The sequence below is a fragment of the Lissotriton vulgaris genome, chromosome 1_2 (genome assembly GCF_964263255.1).
Source record: "Lissotriton vulgaris chromosome 1_2, aLisVul1.2, whole genome shotgun sequence".
NCBI lineage: Eukaryota > Metazoa > Chordata > Amphibia > Caudata > Salamandridae > Lissotriton > Lissotriton vulgaris.
This window is the reverse complement of record NC_141686.1, coordinates 307,512,286-307,535,669: the sequence shown is the minus strand read 5'-3', so window position 1 is coordinate 307,535,669 and position 23,384 is coordinate 307,512,286. Positions and strand designations below refer to the sequence as shown.

Below are 23,384 nucleotides of genomic sequence, written 5' to 3'. Positions count from 1 at the left end.
CCATAGGAGTGGCTGATAGGAACATATGTGTCCAGTTTAGGGTTAGGCACAGACATACTGTACCTCAGTAAGAGGTGATTACACCAACTTACCCCAGCTGAGTGATCAGCCAGTTGTGTCAAATATGGAGGCCAGGCCAGGGGTGGCACAATACATGCTGCAGCCCCTGGTAGGCCTTGGATATACCTATGCCCTGGGTACCTATGGTACACTGTTACAGGGGCCTATAAGGAGAACCAGTTCCAATTTGTAATGCACCTAAAGTGCATTGGCAGTAATTTAGAGAGAGAACAGCAGGCTGTGGGTCTGATTAGCAGGCCCACAGCCACATTAAGTCAGAAACCAGTGAAGCAAAAAGCAAAAATTTGGGGTGACCATAGGATAGCAGACCCTACTCTCCTACATAACCCCCCCCCCCCCAAACGCAGGGACATTAGACTAACCTTGACCAGTTGTGTCTTCATGTTCTAAGTGGAAGTACCTGGAGAGACCATCTGCGTTGCCATGGTCAGTCCCTGGGCGGTGCTCCACTGTAAAGTCCATCCCCTGTAGGGAAATGGACCACCTGAGTAGTTTGGGGTTTCCACCCTTCATCTGATTAAGCCATAAGAGGGGCTTATGGTCGGTCTGAATCTTGAAGTGAGTGCCAAACAAGTATGGTCTCAACTTCTTCAGGGCCCACACCACAGCAAAGGCCTCCCTCTCTATAGCTGACCAACGTTTCTCTCTGGGGGTCAGCCTTCTGCTAATGAAAGCAATGGGCTGGTCCTGGCCATCTACATTAAGCTGTGAAAGCACTGCTCCCACTCCCAACTCAGAAGCATCTGTTTGGACAATGAACTCTCTTGAGTAGTCAGGACTCTTCAGGATAGGTGCCGAGCACATGGCCTTCTTCAGGTCATCAAATGCCTTTTGACAGACTTCTGTCCACTGAACCTTTTTGGGCATCTTCTTAGATGTCAGATCATTAAGAGGAGTCACAATGGACCCAAAGTTCTTAACAAACTTCCTGTAGTACCCAGTCAGGCCCAAGAAAGCTCTGACCTGAGTCTGGGTGGTTGGAGGGGACCAGTCCTTGATGGTCTGGATCTTACTCTCCAGCGGTTGAACTTGGCCTCCACCTACAAGGTGGCCCAGGTATACAACCTTACTCTGCCCTATCTGGCACTTGGTTGCCTTGATAGTGAGGCCTGCCTTCTGCAGAGCCTCAAGCACTTCCTTCAGGTGGACCAGGTGATCCTCCCAGGTGGAGCTAAAGACAGCAATATCATCCAGATAAGCTGCGCAAAAGTCATCCAACCCAGTAAGGACTTGATTCACCAACCTTTGGAAGGTGGCAGGTGCATTTTTCAAACCAAAGGGCATCACCACAAATTGATAATGCCCACTAGGGGTAGAAAATGCTGTCTTGGCTTTAGACTCCTCAGCTAACCTGATTTGCCAGTAGCCAGCTGTCAAGTCAAATGTGCTCAAATATTTGGCTGAAGCCAACTTGTCAATGAACTCATCTGCCCTTGGAATAGGGTGTGCATCTGTCCTGGTGACAGCATTGAGTCCTCTGTAGTCCACACAGAACCTCATCTCTCTCTTGCCATCTTTGGTGTGAGGTTTGGGGACCAGAACCACTGGGCTAGCCCAGGGGCTCTCTGAAGGCTCAATAACACTTAATTCCAGCATCTTTTGCACCTCAGTCTTTATACAGTCCCTGGCGTGGTCAGGTTGCCTGTACATCTTGCTCTTTACAGGAAGACTGTCACCAGTGTCCACCACATGTGTACACCAGTTAGTCTGACTGGGTGTCAATGAGAACATATGCCTGTATGCCTGTAGAACTTGTCTGCAGTCATGTTGCTGATGTTCAGTGAGGCTGCCACCTAAGGCCACACCATCAACTGAGCCATCCTCAGGGTTCTGAGTGAGCAGGTCTGGGAGAGGGTCACTCTCTTCATCCTGTCCCTCATCTGTAGCCATGAGCAAGCCCATGCCTTCCCTGTTGACATATGCCTTCAATATGTTAACATGGAGCACCCTGTGGGGGCTCCTGGGAGTTCCTAGGTCCACCAAGTAGGTAACCTCTCCCTTCTTCTCCAGAATTGTATGGGGTCCAGACCACTTGTCTTGGAGTGCTGCTGGGGCCACTGGCTCCAACACCCATACCTTCTGCCCAGGCTGAAATTCAACAAGGACAGCCTTTTGGTCATGCCAAGCTTTCTGTAATTCTTGGCTAGCCTCAAGGTTTTTGGATGCCTTTTCCATGTACTCTGCCATCCTGGAGCGGAGACCAAGTACATAGTCCACTATGTCTTGCTTAGGCTTTTTGAGAGGTAACTCCCATCCTTCCTTCACCAGACACAGGGGTCCTCTTACAGGGTGCCCAAACAACAATTCAAAGGGGCTGAAGCCAACCCCCTTTTGAGGGACCTCTCTGTAAGCAAACAAAAGGCAGGGCAGTAGGATGTCCCATCTTCGCCTGAGCTTTTCAGGTAATCCTTTGATCATGCCCTTTAGGGTCTTGTTAAATCTCTCAACAAGCCCATTACATTGTGGATGATAAGGAGTGGTGAACTTGTAGTTGACACCACATTCCTTCCACATAGCTGTCAAATATCCTGACATGAAGTTGGCACCTCTATCAGATATTACCTCCTTAGGAAACCCCACTCTGGAGAAAACTCCAAGTAAGGCCCTGGCCACAACAGGAGCTGTTGTGGTCCTAAGTGGAATTGCCTCTGGGTACCTGGTGGCATGATCCACTACCACCAGTATGAATCTGTGCCCAGATGCTGTAGGGTGGTCCATTGGACCTACAATATCAATCCCCACTCTTTCAAAGGGAACCCCCACCACAGGTAGTGGTATTAGGGGGGCCTTTGTTGTTCCACCTGCTTTACCATTGGCTTGGCAGGTTTCACAGGAGCGACAAAACTCCTTGGTGTCTTCAGACATGTGAGGCCAGTGAAAATGAGGGACAAGCGTGTCCCAGGTCTTATTCTGACCTAAGTGTCCTGCTAGAGGAATATCATGGGCTAAGGTGAGAAGGAAACCCCTAAATTACAGAGGTATAACCAACCTCCTGGTTGCACTAGGCTTGGGGTCTCTACCCTCTGTATAAAGGAGTCCTTCATCCCAATAAACTTTATGGGCACCTTGAGCATTCCCAGCAGCCTCAGCAGCAGCCTGCTGTCTGAGGGGTTCAAGAGAAGGACAGGTTAACTGAGCCTGCCCCAAGTCTGCCCTAGAAGGTCCCCCTGTCCCCAGAAACTCAACCTGGTCAGGTTCAAGTTCTTCAGAGACAGTTCCTTCAGGGGTCTCAAGACCAGCTTCCTGTGAAGCTTGATCCTCACTTGCAGGCAGTTGGGAAGGCACCGCCTTAACCCTCCTGTTCTTCTTCTTGGAAGGTGCTTGGTCCATTGTTCCAGGATCCAAGACCTGAGGTTCAGAGAGGCACTTTTTGGCCTGTGACCTGGTCACAGCAAGGACATGTGATGATATCCCTAACATCTCTGCATGAGTCCTATACTCAACTTCTGACCATAGAGAGTTCTCCAGGTCATTGCCCAACAAACATTCTACTGGGAGATCAGCACTAACCACAACTTTCTTTAGGCCAGTTGCCCCTCCCCAGGAAAAGTTAACAAGTGCCACACTATGTGTAGTAGTGACATTGCTGGCATTGGTCACCAGGTAATTATCACCTGGCATGTATTGTCCAGGGTCCACAAAGTTAGGTGTCACCATAGTGACACTGGCACATGTGTCCCTGTAAGCTTGAGCCACTTTGTTGTTAATCAAAGGCGTCTGTCTGTATTTGCCCAGGTTACTGGGGCTTATGTCAGGGGTCAAATCTATGTCCCCTTCACAAATCAGAACAGCCTGAGTAAGGGTTCTGACTAGGTCAGAATCTCCTTCAGTTCCCAAGGTGATACCCACTACCCCCTTGGTTTGAGGACCAGCACTGCTAGCTGTACTAGTGGGTGCAGTTGCCTTAGGGGCTGCAGTGCTGGGGGCTCCACCCTTTTTACACTCACTTGTCCAGTGAGAGGTGTTTTTACAAGTTTTACACCAGGGTTTCTTCTGACCTTCTTTCTTCTTCTTCTTGGACGTTTGGGACCCACCCTCTGTATCATTTTGGGGCCCTGTTGAAGACTTCTGGTCTTTAGCTTTCTGCTCCCCACCCTTCTGGTCTGTTTTCTTCTGGTCACCACCCTAATTCTGGTTCTGGTTCTTTTGCTTAACTCTGGTTCTTACCCATTTATCTGCCCTCTTTCCCAATTCTTGGGGAGAGGTCAAATCTGAGTCAACCAAATGTTGATGCAACTGCTGGTTCTGACAATTATTTAAAATGTGTTCTCTCATCAGCAAATTATACAATCCTTCATAGTCTGTAACCTTGCTTCTCAGCAACCATCCCTCCAGAGCCTTAGTGGCACACTCAACAAATTCAGACCAGTCCTGAGTCTGTGTCTTCTGGGTATCTCTGAACATTAACCTGTACTGTTCAGTGGTTAAGCCTAACCCATCAATCAGAGCACTCTTCAGGACCAGGTAGTTTCTAGAATGCCCATCACTAACTGTGAGGAGTCTGTATCGGGCTCTACTTTCAAAGGAGAGCCACAAGATTTGCTGCCCACTGCTCTTGAGGGATCTGCTGTACTCTGCAGGCTCTCTCCATTGCAGTAATCCATTTATGGATGTCATCCCCAGCTTTGTAGGGGGGCACAATCTTACTCAGGTTTCTGTTATCAAAAGACCTGTCTTTATCCTTGTGGATATTGCTGCCACCAGTGGGTTCTATTACTCCACTCTCTCTAGGCTGTCTTGCTCTAGCAAGTCTCTCTTGGACCAGGGCAACCTCTAGTTCTCGCTTCTGGATCCTAGGCTCAGCCTCTCTCATTTTGGCCTCATGTTCCCTTCTCTGAGGGCTAGTCATCTCCCTTCTGGAGTGACCATGAGAGCCTCTAGAAGCATGGGAGTTGTCAGAGTCACCTGAGTGAGTCCTTCTCCTCCTAGGCTTCTGGTTAAGTCCACCTGGGGGTCTGAATGGGTTGTTACCTGATTCATTCCCAAGTAAGCTTAAGTTAGCCCGGTTCAGTCTACTGACCAGCACCTGACTATTTCTGTCATCATCTGACTCACTGCTTCCCCCCTCCTCCTCTTCTTCTTCTTCCTCTTCCTCTTTCTCCTCATCTACCTGAGGGGCTCCAGTGATGGGGGCTTCCTCATCTACCAGGATGATAGGACCAGGGGTGTCTACAGTGTCATCCTCTGAAGGATGGCCTCCTTCAGCATTCCCTGTGGGGTTTGCCTTAGAGGGCTTTAGAGTCTCAGACTGGTCTAAGAGCTCTCTTAGGTGGTCTATAGTAGGGTAAGGCCCTGTCTTCAGACCCCTTAAGACACAAAGCTGTCTTAATTCCTTAAAGGAGAAAATAGCAAATTTGGATGGTGCCCTTGGAGGGTCACTCTCAACAGGGGTGTTCCCAGTGGATCCCTCTGCTCCAGACATTGCTCTAGTGTGGGTGGATGTGTTGCAATCTACCTACACTGGTGTTTACCTACTAAACCTATCTAGTAGTTGTAGCTAGGGTGTGCTACTCCCTTTGCTCTACAACAACTAAGTTCAGTAGAACTTATGTATACTAGTCTTGTTTTATATGTACCTAGCAGTTACCTGTATGATCTTTCAAATGATAATCTCAAAGATTGTAATGGTAAAACAACAGCAAGCTCAAATCCCAATCCGCTGCTCACCAATGTGAGAAGTTGGCCTGGTATATAATGCTCACCAATTCTTAGTGATCACTTTGTACCATGCCAAGCAACCCTTATGATGATGGTTGTAATTCAACCTTGTAGACCAGTTATCCTAGTGGTAACGTGGACAAAGCAGTCTTAGGCTAAACTCTGAAAGGCATGTGAAGCCAGCTGCATTACCACACACAACCCCCTTGAATACCAAATGAAAGGGACACCACACAGATATATATTGAAAATATATATTGATTTATTAACTATAAAATCCCCTGGACTCTTTATGAGCACAGAAGCACAAGCGTTAAATCACAAGACAGTTTAAAATACACAAAAGTTGCACAATATGGATGAGCCCTAGGGGCCACCTAAACCATATACTAAGAAAGTGGTATAAGAGATACCAAAAGGAAAGGGAACAGGCCTAGGGCCTTGGGAATCGCTGGAGCTATTCGAGACTAGCAGTGACTAAGTCGGGAAAGGCCCGCGGGACTCGGGTGCAGTGTTCAAAGTGCACGCACTTTCCAATGCAAAGTCTATGGTGCGTAAAAAGTACAAAGTTAGAAAGTTAGGAACCTTCCGAGTGACCTACGGGGCTGAAACTTAAGACACAGGCCCTTGAGATGTGTACCAGTGTAGGAACACTGGCGGAGCTGAGTTACCTCACCCACAGTAAGCGGGTGCACAGGGTCGAAGTAGTGTCGGGTTTCGTCACGCTGGTAGATGGTGCTTGGAGCTGAAGATGCTGCAGGCGGCTCGATGTGAAGAGTTCCGGTGGATCCAAGGGTGGATCTGAAGATGTGAAGACCTGAAAGCAGAGGGGACAATGTTCAAAGTCACTAGCCAGTGACTACCATGGAACCAGATTGGAACCAGGCGATGTCGGGTGCAAACAGGCGTTGTCGTGTAGCTTCTCTCTGCAGCCACGTGGACACCGGGGGTCGAGGACATCCAGGAGTCGGTCACGAGCTGTCCCATGCAGGCTTCTCGCTGTTGGCGGTGTCGGCGACCTGATCGGAGCAAACAGGCCTTGGCTAATGCAAGCCACGCAGGAATCAAAAGATGCTTAACACTCGGACCAGCAAGGTCAGAGCGAGTGCTCCTTTTCACAGGAGCTTGGGTAGGTCTGGAGCAACCAGACCTGCTGTGTTGTTTGTCAGTTTCGTTGCCAAGATGGCCGCTGACCACGTGGCTAGTGGCCGGGATGGCGCGTCGAGTGGCACAATGCAAAAGGGCCCCACGCAGATCGTGGAGATGCTGGAGGGCTGATCTTCGGTGCAAGGGCTGCTCGGTGGTGGGGGTTCTCAGTCCCCAAAGCACAACGTCGAGGATGCCTCAGAAGCTGCGCAGTCAGATTTTCGAGTGTCTTCCAAGAGGTCTGGTCCCACGTCACTCGGTGCCTCCATGGGTCCCTTCTTTGCAGGGACTGTGGATCGGGCTCGGAGAGGTCTGGGAGTCTGGTTCTTGTCGGGCTCTGGGCTCCGGCTCCGGCGGGAGGCGGCGGCAAAGCAGACGTCGAGTTGCTGGTTGGTGCCTGTGTTCACAGGGTGGCCACTCCTAGGCCACAAGGGAGATTCTCTTCAGTCTTCTGAGCAGCAGAATGTCGAAGTCCAGTCTTCTTCTGTATTTCAAGTTGATTCAGGATGATCTGCTGTGCAATGGCACTGCTCCCACTCTTATTCCCAATCTGAGGGGTGGATCACCTACTAGGTCCCTACTCTGGGAGGAACCAGGAAGGGGGGCAGTTACACCCCCTTTCCTTTGTCCAGTTCCACGCCAAGCCTGGGTCTGGAAAGTCCCAGGACCGGTTTGGACTGGCCTATGCACGGGGACACCTTGTGTGCCCCGGGCATGTCTGATTCTATTCAGCCCTGTCCTACCCAATACACAAAACCCTGTCTGGGGTGGTGCTCGCACCTCCCAAGGCAGGAAACCCTTTGTCCAGGCCACCATCTGCCGAGTTTCGGTCAGCAGCAGGAGGCCAGACTCGTGTCTGTGGTGGTAGCATCCATTTTGTGATGCTGAGGCTCTGGTTGACTTTAACCGGGGTTAAGGCTACGCACATGTCGTGTCCCTCTAGAAGGGTGGAATGCTATCCCCGTCGACAGAACTGTCGAGGCGGCAGACCCGAGAGCAGAGAGCGGCCCGGGACCAGGGTTCGATTCCTGGCGCGGCAGGTTTCTGGACCAGGGTCAGCGGACTCGATAATTCTCTCGCCTTGGTGCCCACTCTGATCAGCGATCGCACTCGGCAACTCTGGGCATTAGCTTGCCTCATCTTCACTAACGGCCCCACCAGACCGCCGGGGATGCCTGGTCTCACCCTGGAGATACCCATTAAGGGACCATCTCTCAGGGAAGCCAGGAAGGGTTTCGCAGCGGTCGAAGCGCCTTGGGACCCTACGGGTAAGTAGTGCGCTATATAAATGCCTATACATACATTTACATTTACATAGTATTCCAATTCGTATGACACCTTACTCGACATGTTTTGATAAAGCCAAACCAAAGATAGTAAATAACCGCGAGGATTATAATGCACTTAAGAGTATATGGTATGGCAATATCCCGGAACAGCTTAGGGAGTAGTTCCCGACAGCTGCAGACAGGCTCAGCTCATGCTAGAGCACCATCTCACATATTTCCAAGCACTCTGCCTCCAGGATTGATGAGGCCTTCCATAGGAGTGGCTGATAGGAACATATGTGTCCAGTTTAGGGTTAGGCACAGACATACTGTACCTCAGTAAGAGGTGATTACACCAACTTACCCCAGCTGAGTGATCAGCCAGTTGTGTCAAATATGGAGGCCAGGCCAGGGGTGGCACAATACATGCTGCAGCCCCTGGTAGGCCTTGGATATACCTATGCCCTGGGTACCTATGGTACACTGTTACAGGGGCCTATAAGGTGAACCAGTTCCAATTCGTAATGCACCTAAAGTGCATTGGCAGTAATTTAGAGAGAGAACAGCAGGCTGTGGGTCTGATTAGCAGGCCCACAGCCACATTAAGTCAGGAACCAGTGAAGCAAAAAGCAAAAATTTGGGGTGACCATAGGATAGCAGACCCTACTCTCCTACAGTCATTATTGATTAGTTTGGTGATTAATGATTATTGATTTCACCATCAACTACTCAACTAATGGATCATTGACCTTAAGAGGGAAGTAATATAATTGCCCTAGTTAGATAAATGTCGAAGTCCTGATTCCTGACTCCAATGCTCAGAATCTGAAGACTGGCAAAGCAGTACTGGAAGGTGATGCAAGAAGTGGTGTGAGTATCAATAGGGTTGTGAAATGTTGTTAATATGCTAGGATGTATTTTTGAAGTGTTGAAAATAGTAAGGTTTTAATTTACTGTTGGTGACATTTTGCTCATTTTGAATTGATGGTGTTATTGATTATATTGGTAATTTCATAGGACATATTTTTTTTGGTTATTGATTACATGTTTTAACTCTTCATGTTAAGTTAGTGTCTTGTTCTATGTTGTCTGAACACGCAGGTATGCACACCTGTGGAATCCCGGGAAGGAATAGCGGGTGGTAAATGGAAGCCACACTGCACTGAGGTTACTCGTCTGTTGGAATAACACTGAGAAGCTAGGTAGGGCTGGCAGTGTTAAATTAGGGACTTTTTTCTGTGTGAATGATTGATAGCAAAGAGTTCGCTGGTGAAACTTTGGTCTGATATCACCTAGAAAGGGTCACACTAAAGGAGTAGCAGGTTCTTCTGACCTTGATTGATAGCAAAAGGGTTCGCTGGTGAAACTTTGGCCTAAGATATATCCTGAAGGATAAGTCCAAAGGAGTAACAGGTTCTTCTGAGCTTGTGTGAAAGGTTAGCGGAAGAGATTTACCTGTAGTGTTTGAAGAGTAAACGGAGAGTCTTACTTTGTGAAGGGTAAGCGGAATGTGTTACTCGCAGTGAATATAAATCTATCCTTTATTTAGCACAACAGACAGAGTAGCGAATGTATTTATGTTGTTACTAACAGAGGTATTGACTAAGAAAATATTGCAGTAAGGTTTTGTGGAGGGTCAGTAGTAGGAGTAAAACTGACTAAAATTGAGACTGACAGCTTTGGTAAAAAGAAATTGCATTAAACTATTGCAAAAATGAAATTGTTTGAAGGCTTAAAGAAGCTGTTAGGAGATAAAGTGAAAAATTATTTTTTTTATTGGTGATGCTCCTGAAGGAACACCTGTGCATTTTATGTCTACCAATTTGGGACAAAATACATGTATGTGGGTTCACCAATGGTGCAAGATTACTGAAAAAGAGGGTGTTTTGAGGTTTCCAAAAGATGGTACTTTTGAATTGCAAATTATTGACAAATTAAGGGAAGTCTTATGTGAAATAAAGACACCATCTAAAGCTGCACAATTTGAGGCCTTAAGGATATGAGAAAGGGTAGCAAGAGAGAAAGCAAGTGAGGATAAAAAAGTAAAGCACCAAATACAGGAGAAGATAATTAATGATGATAAAGAGCTTCAAATAAATAATGATTCAGGGGATAAAATAATGGATGCAAGAATTGCTAAGTGCAGATGCACATATAATGCATAGAAAAAGTATGACTGTCCCAATTAATATGGTCCCTACTGAAAAGGTTCAAAGAGCTGCGGAAGGAGTGTTTATGGCAGAGTTTATTTCAGAAACTCAGAATTCACAGATTATTGAACAGAAATTACCCCAAGCACTGAAAGGTGAGGGAAAAATGGCCTTTACAACATCTACAGCACAGGATAAAATAAATATATTTGAAAATGGGATTTCTCAAACCTGCTTTGAGGAAGCGGCAGTGATTAAAAAGATTGAAAACATAGGAGAACATATTAACACATGCCCTGAAAAAGAGAAACAGCTTAGTCTTTTAAATACAGCACTTGAACATGGAGAAAATAACAGTCCATGCTGTTTAAATAATGAAAATGTGAACAAGTGTCAGGAAAAAGAATTAATTTCCCTGAGTAAGGAAACAGTTGCATGTGCATTAACTACAGATAATGGCCTGACAGGTTTGTCTCAAAATTTTGAAATTTATGTTTCGGGAAGTTTTCCATCTCAGAAAAGTTTTAGGGTACATATGGATGATGGAGCAAATGAGAAAATGTGTTCTTCAGGAATGCAATTGCACATTGCAGAAATAAAATATATTTTTAAATGCAATGGGGTTGAGAAATTAGGAGACAAATGGGCAAGAAAACATGAGAAGAAAAAGAAACCACCAGACCTAGCAAAGAAACTGGAAAAGGAAAAGAAGCCACCAGATTTAGTTGAGAAAAATAATAAGCAGAATGAGGGAGAAGCTTTTGCTTACTCATTGAGTAAAATAGTGGGAGAAGTGCATGTTCCTATGCCACAGAATAAAAGCGAACTTGCAGCATTTCTGAACACATTCCCACACTTGAGAGACAGAATGATGCTGTGGTACCCAAATCTTGAGGGATTTGTTGAGATTTTAAAAGAGCTGTGCATTAATTTGGAAATGTTCTTTTACATTGCCATGCAGAATGATTTGTGGTTTGAATCTAAAGTTATTAAAAGGCCAAGTGAAGAGGCAATGAAAAGGGTTTGCATGAATGCACCATCATTTTCTGTTGGTATGGAGGAAAATATAGCAGTGATTACTTTCCTGAAGGGCAAAGTGCCAGCAAAGGATGTTGATTGGGTACAGATTAAAATAACACAGTATGGAAGTAAAGGTGTTCTGGTTTGTGAAAATTCAGGTATGGATGTTGTACTGCTGGAAAATATGTCCTTTTGCCATCTTTATAGCAGATTTGAGCATTGGAAGAAGAAAAATAACTTTAAACATGGAGAAATGCAGATGCAAAATATACCAGCTAAGCTAAGCAAATGCAAATGTCAGTTCAGAAACAGGTACCTATGGCAGGAACTTTTCAAGCACAGATGGTCCCACAAAATATGGAAAATGCTAACATTCATTTAAATAAGTTGTCCAGAGCAAATGTGAATTATTTCCAGAGGCAAAATCAGAACCTAGTCCAACAGGTTGCTGTGTTTGAAAATGAGCGTTTTAACACTCACAATTCAGAATTTACCAAGTGCATTGTGAAGGCAGAGGAAAGTCCAGATTTAGTTGCAGGAGTTTTAAACAAAGAAATTACAAACCCAGTTTTAGAAAAATGTACACCAAAATTAGGCCCATTTGAGGAAAATTACAAAACTGTTGTCTGTGACTCTGGCCTAGCAGAAAAACAATTGTTTTGCAAATTAAACAGCACAGAATACTGTACACCAGATAATGTTAATTTTCATTTTCCTGATGAGTATGTACATTTTAAAATGGCCCAACAAGAAACAGCTGTAGCATTATTTTCAGAAAAGACAGTTGAAAAATTACCATCTGCTTTGGAAAAAATAATTAACACAGAAATAAGAGAGTTCACAGGGAAGGATGCCAGATTAATAAAATGTGCAGAACATGTCTTATTAAAATTAGAACTAAATGACATGAATTCAGGAACACCATCAGTTGCAGGAATTTTACCAATAAAAGGATTTTTGATGGAATTGATTAGAAGTTTATGTAACTTTCTGATCACAGGTTCACAGAAAATAAATGATAAGAACAGAATAGTGCAGGAGATTAAAAGCATTTTTTTTTCATGTTGTCCTGTGGTACCGAATCCAGCCAATATATTTTTTCACATTCCATGTGCTGAACAATGGCTTACTGTTATTGATTTTTGCAAAGTCCATGTAACAGTGCCATTGCATGAGAATAGTCAGGAGTACTGTCAAAAAGAAGATGAATATCTGGGACACAAAATTGGAAAGGGAGGTAGAAAGGTGTCACCAGTGAGGATGGAAATAATTTCCAAGATAAATACACCTCAAATAAAGAAAGAAGTCAGGACATTTTTGGGAATGGTTAGCTGCTGTAGAGAGTAGTTACTAAAGCTTTCCCTAGTGGCTAAGCCTTTACTGAGGCTGACACACAAGGGTGTGTCTGATCCGCTTCCATTGGACAACAATTGCACAAAAGCATTCCTAGAGTTGAAAGAGAAAGAATGTTGCGCCCCAGCACTAGGACTGAAAGTTTATTTGAAAGAAAATACACCAATTTGCAGTGAGAGGGAGGGCGGCACTCTCTCATTGCCTATTCAAAAAGATGAATGTTTTCAAAGGTCTGTGATGTATTGCCCAATGACCTTTGACCCTAACTTCACAAAAATGTCAGCAAATGAATTGAATTGTGATGAAACTGAATATGAGTGTCTAAATATCATGAAAATATGCTTTATGCCAAAATCAGACTTTAAAGATGAACGTCTGAGTCAGCCCAACAATGTCCATTTTGTAGATGGCCCATGTTTGAAAGGTGACACATTAAAAGCAGCACATGCTGTGCTCCTTATGCATTATGTTGTCAAAGCTTCATGGCTCTCAGTAGTTGCCCCAGCCCAAAATTCGAAATTGCTTGCCCTTACCATAACATGCAGTATATCTGCTCAAATGAGAGTCACTGTTGTCATGGAAGAGAGAAATGCTTATTCAGTTACACACATTTGTGTTCTGTTAGCATGTACATTCTATGGAATCTTCACAGTTGAATTAAAAGAGGCTCAAGAAAATGTTTTTGATGCAGCACAACAGGGTTGTATCAGAACTGTTTTCGGGAAAAGTGAAAACTGCAAAGTGGCAAAAGTGTTATTGCAAAGACTGATGCCCAGGTATAGATTGCCAGTTTCTCTGAAATCAGATCATAATGTGGTCTTAAAGATAATGAGTGCAGAACAACAGATTGGACAAGGAATGGATTGCAGCTATCTGCCTGAAGTGTCAAGGATAATAAAGCAACACAATGGCAGCACTGAGTTACCTTTTGCAAAAGACGGTGCTTCAGCATCACCAAAGTGGCTTGAAAATGCATATGCAAATGCACTTGTGGAAAACACTGAGGAGAACACTAGCCATTGCTGTGTAGGTCTGGTTGATGTACAGTGTGCAGTTTCTCACCAGATTGCAGCTGCTACACAAGATCTGCATAATGGATGGTGCAACAGCTTTGATCTGAGAGATGCTGTGGTGAAACATCTGAATCTGATCAAAGTGAAAATAAGAGTGAAAGGCATTGGTTGAAAAAGTGCAAGAGATTGATGGTGCTCTGTCAGAGTTTCTCAGCACCTAAGTAGTCTAATTTGCATTGAAAAAGGTACAGAATGCCAATGAGCCATTCTGATGGCAAGCTGATGACAAAGAGCAAAGAAATGCTGAAACTGTCCTGTTGAATTCCTTTTTTATTATTTTAGTTACTTATTTTAAAGAAAAGTTTGCCTTAGAAATAGAAGTAAAATTGTTATATGCTCAGCTTTTGCAATTTAAAAAAAAATAAAAATGTCACTTTTGAAATTAAATATGTGTCATGAATTATAAATCATCTTATTATGATTTGAATCATCAGAAGGGTGGATTGATGGAGCAGATTTCATCTGCAGTCAGGCATTGTTTTATTTTGTGTGCTTCAGACAGACTGCATTTAAATTGCCACGCACATTTTGGTGCAAGTTAAAAACATGGCACATGAAAAATATGAAAGTGAGGCCTATTCACTCTCAAATGCTTTTGCTGAATTAACATATGTTTTTTGCAATGTAGAGAAAAGTGGCCTTTTTAGCTTTGAAGATTAATGGAATGTGTTTCTCTCTTCCCAGCTCATCCCTTATAATCTAAATCCACTATTTCTGTCTTAAGAGACTTTGACTTGTTGCATATTTTGATAAATATTTTCAGTTAATAACACCTCTTTTTCTTTGTTGCACATTGCCCATTTATTTTCATAAATAATAGAAAAGCTGCTTTACACTAGTAGCTTGGCTAGGTAAACATTTGTACATGAAATTAATATTATCTTTGTGTTTGTTTTATTTTGGGGCCTACCATTAAATGTCTGCCTGTGAAACCAGCAAGGCTATGGCTTGCTTTGAAAGAGAAGAGAGCATGCGCAGACTGTGGCAGCTTGACTCAAACTGCGGAAGGAGTCAAGGACAGCTTGAACTGTACATTCTTGTGATTGTGCCAATGTACCAGCTAACTAAAGTATCCGTCCTGCTGCACTGTGACAGGAAGGAAGGAACTATAGAAACATTTTCCCTAGCAATTGTTGCAAACTTATACAATGTAGTTATTCATGTATGCTTCTTTTGTTAAAACTGATAAAGTCAGGTTTTTTAGAATGAGTCAGGGTTGTGAGAACTCATGCCATCATGACTGACCAATCACGTAAGGTTTTCCTGAAGTTGTAACATTTTGTGTAGTCTGCCAACATTTTGTGTATACATTCTGACCTCTCCGGAAGAGGGGCTGGCTTTCTTAGCTCAGCTGGCTTCTTGCTCATTTTGGCTGAGGCTTTGCTTCATTCTATGGGTTACGTACGAGAAACGTCCCGGGAGATTGCTGAAGGTAGGAGTGGCGTCCGAGGAGTGTCAGGGGGAGGTTTCTTGCTTCCACGTCATATCTTGGCACTGCAGGTCTGGTGAAGGGCGGGCTGTCTTGCTCCTTTTTGCTTTTTAGACACAGAGATGCACAGGGCACCAAACAGATAGAAAGGCCTTTTAGATTTAGATGCTAAACTATAGGTGTATGCTTTGACTAATTAATTAGGTCTGAAAAGATTATTTTTGATTTATGCATTTATTTCTCTTAATGAGAGATTTTTGCAAACTATTTGATTTTTGATTAGCCTTGCAAGACAATTTTTTCCTAGAAACTCTTTAAGAATTTTGAATGACATTTTGCGCCACAATTTATTTCCTATATGTAATGCTTATATGCAGACTGTAATATGTTCTGTATTAATGCTATTTTTCCTGTTTTCCAAATTCTGTAACCTGATTGATATTTTACTAATTAATAAAGGGTCAGAGAAAAATTAACTTTTGACTAGAAAATAAAACCCTTTAAATACTCAACAACTCTCTTTATTGGCTTAAAATAACAATTGAATTTTTGACTGTTCATCTTTATTTAAAGTCTCCTGAAGGTAATACATGGTGTGAAGGGCCCAACACCTTTTGAGCAGTAAATTAGAGGTAGCATGAAGGTTTTGCATTGAGAAACTACCAGAAGAAATTACCGCTCCATCACTACGATACTATTGCATTCCAACTGAATATGTTATCATCCTTTACACCTACATTTAACTTGTCAAGTGTTTCTCAGTAATAGCAAAAAATAATGGAGCTATATAAGCTGCTGATAAATGTTCGGGCTAGACTGTTCCCAAAAGGAACAGGGTCAAGACTGATTTGCATATGGCTGGGTCCAAACTGGGGTGGTGTGGTGAGCAAAAGAATGATGGATTTAACCCAGATCCTTGTGACTGGCGGTGAATGTTTGCATTGTCCAGCATTCCGTCCATCAATTGTTTCTTTTGCATATGTCGCTCTAAGTGGGAAGGATATGCCCAGACGTGGGTCCCGGGCTCACTACACCACTGGATTCAAGCTAGCCTGGCTGATGAGGGGTGATGCCCTGAAACCGGTCCCAGGATGCTTGTTTCCAGTCGGGGAAGGACCTGGCTTGGCAGTTCGGGCTGGACTGTCCCCACAAGCAAGTGGGGACAGTGGTGAAGTGTGGCTCAATGGTTAGAGGAGGCATACCCGGAAGCTGAGGTCAGACCCGGGACCAGGGTTCAATTCCCGACGCGGCAGGGTCTGAGCCCAAGTGTCCACGGACTCGATAATTCTCACTTCGGTGCCTACTCGAACCATGGGTTCACACTCTGCAACTCTGGGCAATAGCTTGCTTAATCTCCACTATGGCCCCCTGCGGCGGGATGCCTGGCCTTCACCTTGGGGATGCCCAGTACGGGTTATCTCACAGGGAAAAGCCAGGACGGGTTCCCAATGCAAGCGCCGGGACACCCCGTTGGGGTAGCCGTCGCTATATAAGATACACTAAAAAAAGGAACAGGGTCAAGACTGATTTGCATACGGCTGGGTCCAAACTGGGGTGGTAAAGTGAGCAAAAGAATGATGGATTTAACCCAGATCCTTGTGACTGGGGGTGAATGTTTGTATTATTGAGCATTCCGTCCATCAATTGTTTCTTTTCCAAATAAATATCTTAGACCTCACCCGTAGTAACAGAGGTTGTGGTTCTTGTTTAGTTTACTCAGATATGATTCCTTAATCAGTTCCCACTTAGAGCCCCCACCTATTTCCACCCCATTTAAAGCACTGCTTTCAATGACTAGAATTTGAACAACACACGCGCACACACACACACACAGGTCTTTTTCTCCAAGTGAGAAATGCAAACCACCAGATAAATGAGATCTGTCAGCCTAAATATGAAACCACAACACTTCTTAATTAAAACCTTTATGTTTTAGAAATACAAACTACTGGGGGATAACATTATAAGGTTATTAATAACACATATATGACATCAGGCGTGAATTATGGGGGGTTCTAAATCTCCATTTGCTAAGGAAGCATGAGTGTTTAACATCAAAGTGAGCGATGTCCTGTGGTGATTATGTAGTATATATATTGTAGTTTATAATATAAAGTGGTGCATAGAATGTTTGTGTGTCCGAGTTACCTAGGAGCCTGTATTACATATAATTGAGTTCTTAGAATTTGTTGGGAAAAGGGTTAGAACTCCAGAGTCAGTGGCTGCTGATCCTCTGGGTTCCTGTACTTGTTTTTTACTATGTATCTCGGACATCAGTAAACACTTGTGGAAACCATTGGCAGCTGTTGGACTATACATAACATGTCCTCTGCGTGGTACTATGAAAGCGAGTGATGTCCCCTCATTGTCCTTCTATGAAAGCCAGCGATGTCGTCTGCATGGTTCTTCGATGAAAGCGAGCGATGTTGTCTGCATGGTTCTTTGATGAAAGCTTGTTGTCTCCACTTGCCTTACTCACAACCTAAACAATGTACATCATCTGAGTAGGTTACATCTCTGTGCACTTCTCATTTGGTGCAGTCTCTGTGGCCAGTAGTTGTTCACTGCCCTGACCCAAGGTGGTCTCCTCCTCCTCCTGTAAAAAGTAAGATCAGAAGTTACACGCAGGAGGTGGGAGTAAAGACAAAGGAGAGACAGAAGGGGAGATCTGAAAGAGGAACCACTAGTGGAATCAAAAGACTAGATCATAGACCAGAGCGAAGGGGCTGTTCATCTGATGACAGAGTCAAGGCTCTGGAGTTGAATGCATATTCTGGAGAATTGGACCTAAAAGGCTCTGTAGTGGGAACTATAAGTAGTCTGGACTGGTCAAGACCTGCCTTTCGCTTGGTAGAGGGTGGTGGAAAGTAGCTAGGCTCCCCACACTGGGTGAAGAGTGAAATCAGTTCCCAGCTCAATGGCTTCACAACCACCTGCCCAAACTGTGCGTTATATCTTCTCACTGAGGAGAGGGAGAGAGAAGATTCCACCAAGAGAGGCCCAGACCTGCTCTATACTCCATACGTCACGTGCACCCTGAGCATACAGGAGCAGGACTAGATCAACAGCTGTCTAGCAGCAGCTGCACAAACTGCAGCACTACACTGTTCTTACCGCCATTACTCACCTTCGGTAAATGGCTCTCAGATCATATTTGTAGCTGGGGGACGTGGGGACACAACACAAAATATGCTGCATTATACGTGCTTTACTACTAGGTGCACAGATTCAAACCCAACTTTGGTAGTCTAGACACAGGACATGAAGCTTTGGATCTCAGCCTGACTTTCCAATGGGTGTCATATCTTAGTGTGTTACAAACACTTACACAACATCATCCTTTCTTGGATGAGGCACATAAAAAATATTTTGGGATTTCAAGTAAAATTAGTTCAAAGTCAACTTATCTCTCTCTCCTGGGTAAGGTACTTCAACTGACACTACTTACACTTTCAGGCAAAAAAGGCAAAAGACTTTTGCAGAAATGGATGAACAGCAATTGCCACAATCTTGAGAAGAAATGCCATCAGTTCTTAGTGCCTGAAGAAGTAGTGAGCTAGAAAATAAAATGTGTGCGGTGGAGAACTTAGGGGTGAACACAAAGAAAGGTCTGGTGTTGCCTTGTGGTACCATACTGTAGGGGGGCACAACTCTGGCAGCCATGATGGAACTGTACTCAGGTTCACTCCTTAGATGCAAAATGTTGGGGCATCAGATTTTCAGGACACAGGGAGTAATAGTCCACAGAGCAGCAGGGGAGAAAGTGTGGCTCAATGGTTAGAGCGGCAGACCCTGATGCAGAGGTCTAGCCCGGGACCAGGGTTCAATTCCCCGCCTCGGTGGGTCTTGGGCTCAAAATTCCACGGGCCTGATAATTCTCGCCTCGGTGCCTATTCCAATCATGGAGTCCCACTCTGCAACTCTGGGCAATAGCTTGCTTAATCTCCACAACGGCCCCCACAACGCTAAGGATGCCTGGCCTCCACCTTGGGGGTGCCCAGGAGTGGACGCCTCACAGGGAAAGCCAGGATGGGTTCCACAGCGGCATTCGTACAAGTGCCTTGAGACCCTTGCGGGTGAGTAGTGCGCTATACAAGTATCAATTTACATTTACATTTGCAGGGGGTGTAAGCAGACGGGCAAGTGATGGAGTCAGGGAAACATGGTGAAGTCAATAGACTGAGGTGGCAGCATTAGGTGTATAGCAAGTAGCACAGTACAACCTGGAAGCACAGACCTTGCACTACTCGCGGAGTACTACTGAGGTGCTCAACAGTGATTTACCAAATGAAACATTTGTTTCCTCCTGAACCTTCCAGTATCTGTGCTAGAGCCATACATTTTACAGATATGAGAACAGATTGTTCTCCCCATATTTACCTGCTGATGGACGCAAGTGCAGCAGAGGCCCTTGATTCCAGAGAGGAGAGAGTACAGAGAAATGCACAGAGCCAAGCAGGTGGACACCAGTACAATCCACTGGACGCCCCTGAGGGTGCTCTGAAAAAGATACAACGAACAATATCAAGTCAGCAGCATCATCAACACCTGCATAAATACTGAACCACATGTAAAACACTATCATCCGTAGCTCAAGTGATGGTCAAAAAGCTGGCACTTAGATCATACATCCCAGCAAAAACATACACAGAATAATGTACCCCAAACCATGCATTGTCCAGACGATGCAAGTTCACCGGGGGTTTCCCCAACCACATACGTGGAAGTGCCTACTTAAGGTTGGGTGTTATTTAGTTCATGCATTACTTAATGTCAGACAAATAGTGTCATAGCACATCGGTCACTCTCTAACCTCTGCTGCCACATAAGATACCCTAAAAGATAGAGTGTTGCATTACAATGCTTTAGTATTAAGCTGCTATTTTCACTTTCTCTCTAACTTCAGAATCAAGACATCAACAGACCTTGTATATCCTCCACCCTCAATCTGCCGAGGAAGGGCCATCTGACAGAATGGCAACTTTCTATAACAATGCATTGGACTGGGGAGGAGGGGGGACGGGGGGCTGAAGCTCGACTTGTAGAAGACAGAGGTCCTCGTCCTTAGACCCTCCCCCTCCGCGTGGGACAGCACCTGGGGGCCCACTGCCCTCGGCAGCCCTCCCACCCCCAGCGACCACGCCCTGAACCTCAGCATCGTGCTCGACTCCTCCCTCTCATTGGCCCAACAGGTTAACGCTGTCACCTCCAGCTGTTTCAACACCCTCCACATCCTCCAAAAGACCTTTAAATGGACCCCCCCCCCCCGAATCAAGGAAAACTGTCACCCACGCACTCTTAACCAGCAGACTGGACTACGGAAATGCCCTCTAAGCCGGGATCAACAAGTCACTGCTCCACAAACTCCAGGCCATACAAAACACCGCAGCCAGACTCGTCCTCGCCATCCCTCGACATGAACACATCACCCAACACCTGCGTAACCTCCACTGGCTCCTCGTTGAGAAGAGTTACTTTCAAGATACTCACCCACGCCTACAAATGAGAGAATCTCCTTCCATGTACCCAAGAGAAACCTCCGATCCGCCAACCTCGCCCTGGCCGAAACCCCTTGAATCCGCAAAGCCAGAACAGGTGGAAGAACCTTCCCCTACATCGCGGCCAAGACCTGGAACGAGCTGTTGATCACCATCAGACGAGCCCCCTCCCTGAACATATATCTATACTACTATAATAAAGCAGAAACTTTCAGGCTTTGAGGCGGGTAAACGCGGGAACCACTGCGCCAATCTACACACCTGATACACCGTTGAAATCGGCAGGGTGTGTAGATGGTTATAGGCGATATTAACTTTAAAAATAAACCTTAATAAAAAAATTAATTTAAAAAAAAAGTAGTCCCCCCAAAGTAGCGCCGGCCGCGAGGTGCGTCGTCACGTTAGGAGCAGGGGAGGAGCGGCGTGCCAGGAGCTGCGGTCATGGCGCGGGGGAGGAGTGGTGACGTCAGGAGCAGAGGACCGGCGAAGGAAGATGAGCGGCGAACATGGCGCAGGGGAGGAGCGGTAGTGCGAGCTGACAGGCAGAGCAGCGCCAGAAGAGGTAAGTGAACTCATGTAGGGGCAGGCGGGGGTCGGGAAGAGCAGAACCAAGAAAGGGAATTGTTTACAGAAGGATAACCTTCCCGTAGTGAGCGACCCATAATGAGCTCTCAATGCATATTAACTCGGGAAACATTTGAGGGGTTTTAAACATAATCCTGAACAAATAGGGATTGCCATAAATAAAGGAAGTATAGTGCACGATTACTCCTTAATAAAGTTTAAAACATAACACAGAAACAGGCACCTGCAAAAACCATGGCGCATGACAATTAGACTAATTGAAAAACAAGAAAAATGCCTTTGGAGTCTTTGCTGTCTGAATCTGTAGAGTGGGGGCTGCCACTGTCCAACGTGAAATTTCGTTGAAAACAGTGGCCATTATCAAAGAGCAAAGAAGCCTCCAGAGAGCAACAGAGCGCTTTTCGGACAGCACTGCTTATTGTGACAGGAGCATCTCAAACAGCAGGTACTGCATTAAGAAAAATAGGAAATGTGGGGCTGGAGGGAAATGCCTTCCAGTAACTGACCACAGTGCAGTGGTGGGGGCTGGGGGAGGGGGAAAGATCATTGAGACAGCACTAGGCAGCACGCCATTGCACAAGTTTTTTTACCTCAATTCAAGTATCCTTATGTATGATGTTTGACAACAACACACTCATTCTTTGGGAGAACAGAGTGAGGAGGATGAACTTTCAGATCAGTCTTACTCTGGGAAGCCATGTGCAGTTACAAAAGTGGGGCAGGCGGGGCCACAGAAGCAAAGTAAAATACAGGAGGGAAAAGTTACGTCTGCAGGTTACAAAAGCGGGGCGGGAGGAGGCCCTGAAGCATAATTGCTCCCGGGCAACGTCGGGACGGGCTGCTAGTATGTTATATGTTAAAATAGATTTGTAGAGCGCGCAGCTACTCAAGAGAGTGTCCCAGCGCTGAGACAGAAAGATACAGAGGCTAGGAGGAGGAGAACACCGGTACCAGGGAGAGCGGCCATTATACTATTTGCTGGAACAGACAGGTTTTCAGTTGTTTCCTAAATTTTAGTATGTTTGTGGCCTATCTAAGTGGAAGTGTCCGCCTGTTCCAGAATCTAGCCCCTTGCACTTGAAAAGACCATCCACCGTGGAGACTTCTTAGACAATTTGGAGTGTAAATTAGGTGTTGGTGTGCTGACCTAAGGGCTCTGCCAGGCACATAATATGAGACTCTTCTGCGGATGTAATGCACCCCGTGCCGTGCAGAGTTTTGAAAGCCAGGACCAGTGCTTGAAGAGTATTCTCCAACGGACAGGCAGCCAAAGCAGATTCTTCAGATGGTGGGAGATCCAGTCTCTAGGTCCAAGTCCCAGGACTGCCCTGGCTGTTGCGTTCTGCACGACTTGTAGTCTATTCAGCAAGAACTCTGGAAGGCCCAGATAGAGGACGTTGGCATAGTCTAATCTGGAGGCGATAAGGCCTGTACGACCGTCTGTCTGTGAGAGGTCGGCAATAGGAAGAGAAACCTGCGGAGCATTTTCAGGAGACCAAAACACGTGCCTGCCACTGCCACCGCCTGTACTTGAGGTGTCATAGATAAGGCATTGTCCATTTTCACTCCCAGGTTTTTTACAGTCTTAACTGCTGACTGGGGTGAAGACGTATCAGTAGGCCACCATTGTTTCCAGGTGTCCAAAGGTGGGGTGCCAAAAAAGATAATTTTTGACTTTTCCGGGTTACATTTAAGATGGTTGTGTTTGAACCAGCAAAGATTTCTCTCAGACATTTATTTATCTTATTCCCATTAAACTCTTCCCCCTTCTTACAAGTAAACAGCAGTTGAGTGTCGTCAGCGTAGGATATAATCATAGCCTCACGCGCTTCTGCCAGGGTAGCCAGTGGAGCCATGTACAGATTAAAAAGTACTGGGCTCAAGATAGATCCCAGTGGCACGCCGATGTTCAAAGGCGGGATACTGGCTGCAAACGGAGGCACCCAGACCCCTTGGTTTCTATCCTTCAAAAAGGAGGAGGACCACTTAAACACCATACAGCCAAGTCTACATTCCCGTAACCTCTGCAGGAGGTGACCATGGGGGCACGGTGTCGAAAGCCTCAGAGAGGTCTAAAAGAACAAGGACCACTTTGCCTCCTTTATCAAGGGTCTCTTTGATAG

The 23,384-nt window shown here is 45.3% G+C and overlaps 1 protein-coding gene across 2 annotated transcripts in view; it reads right to left on the bottom strand.

The window, feature by feature from the left end:
* Positions 1–17,087: 17,087 nt before the first annotated feature.
* Positions 17,088–23,384, bottom strand: part of LOC147736574 (transmembrane protein 176B-like) — a 102,639-nt gene continuing 96,342 nt past the window's right edge. Inside the window, exons 6-8 of one of the 2 annotated variants that reach the window (XM_086953316.1) lie at positions 19,559–19,678; positions 17,632–17,774; positions 17,455–17,596 (exon numbers count right to left, since the gene is read on the bottom strand). In XM_086953316.1, the coding sequence (XP_086809442.1) occupies positions 17,688–17,774; positions 19,559–19,678 (207 nt within the window). In that variant the 3' untranslated portion in view covers positions 17,455–17,596; positions 17,632–17,687. Of the gene's footprint in view, positions 17,775–19,558; positions 19,679–23,384 lie in introns of both variants that reach the window. The other variant, XM_086953317.1, reaches the window with a different exon arrangement.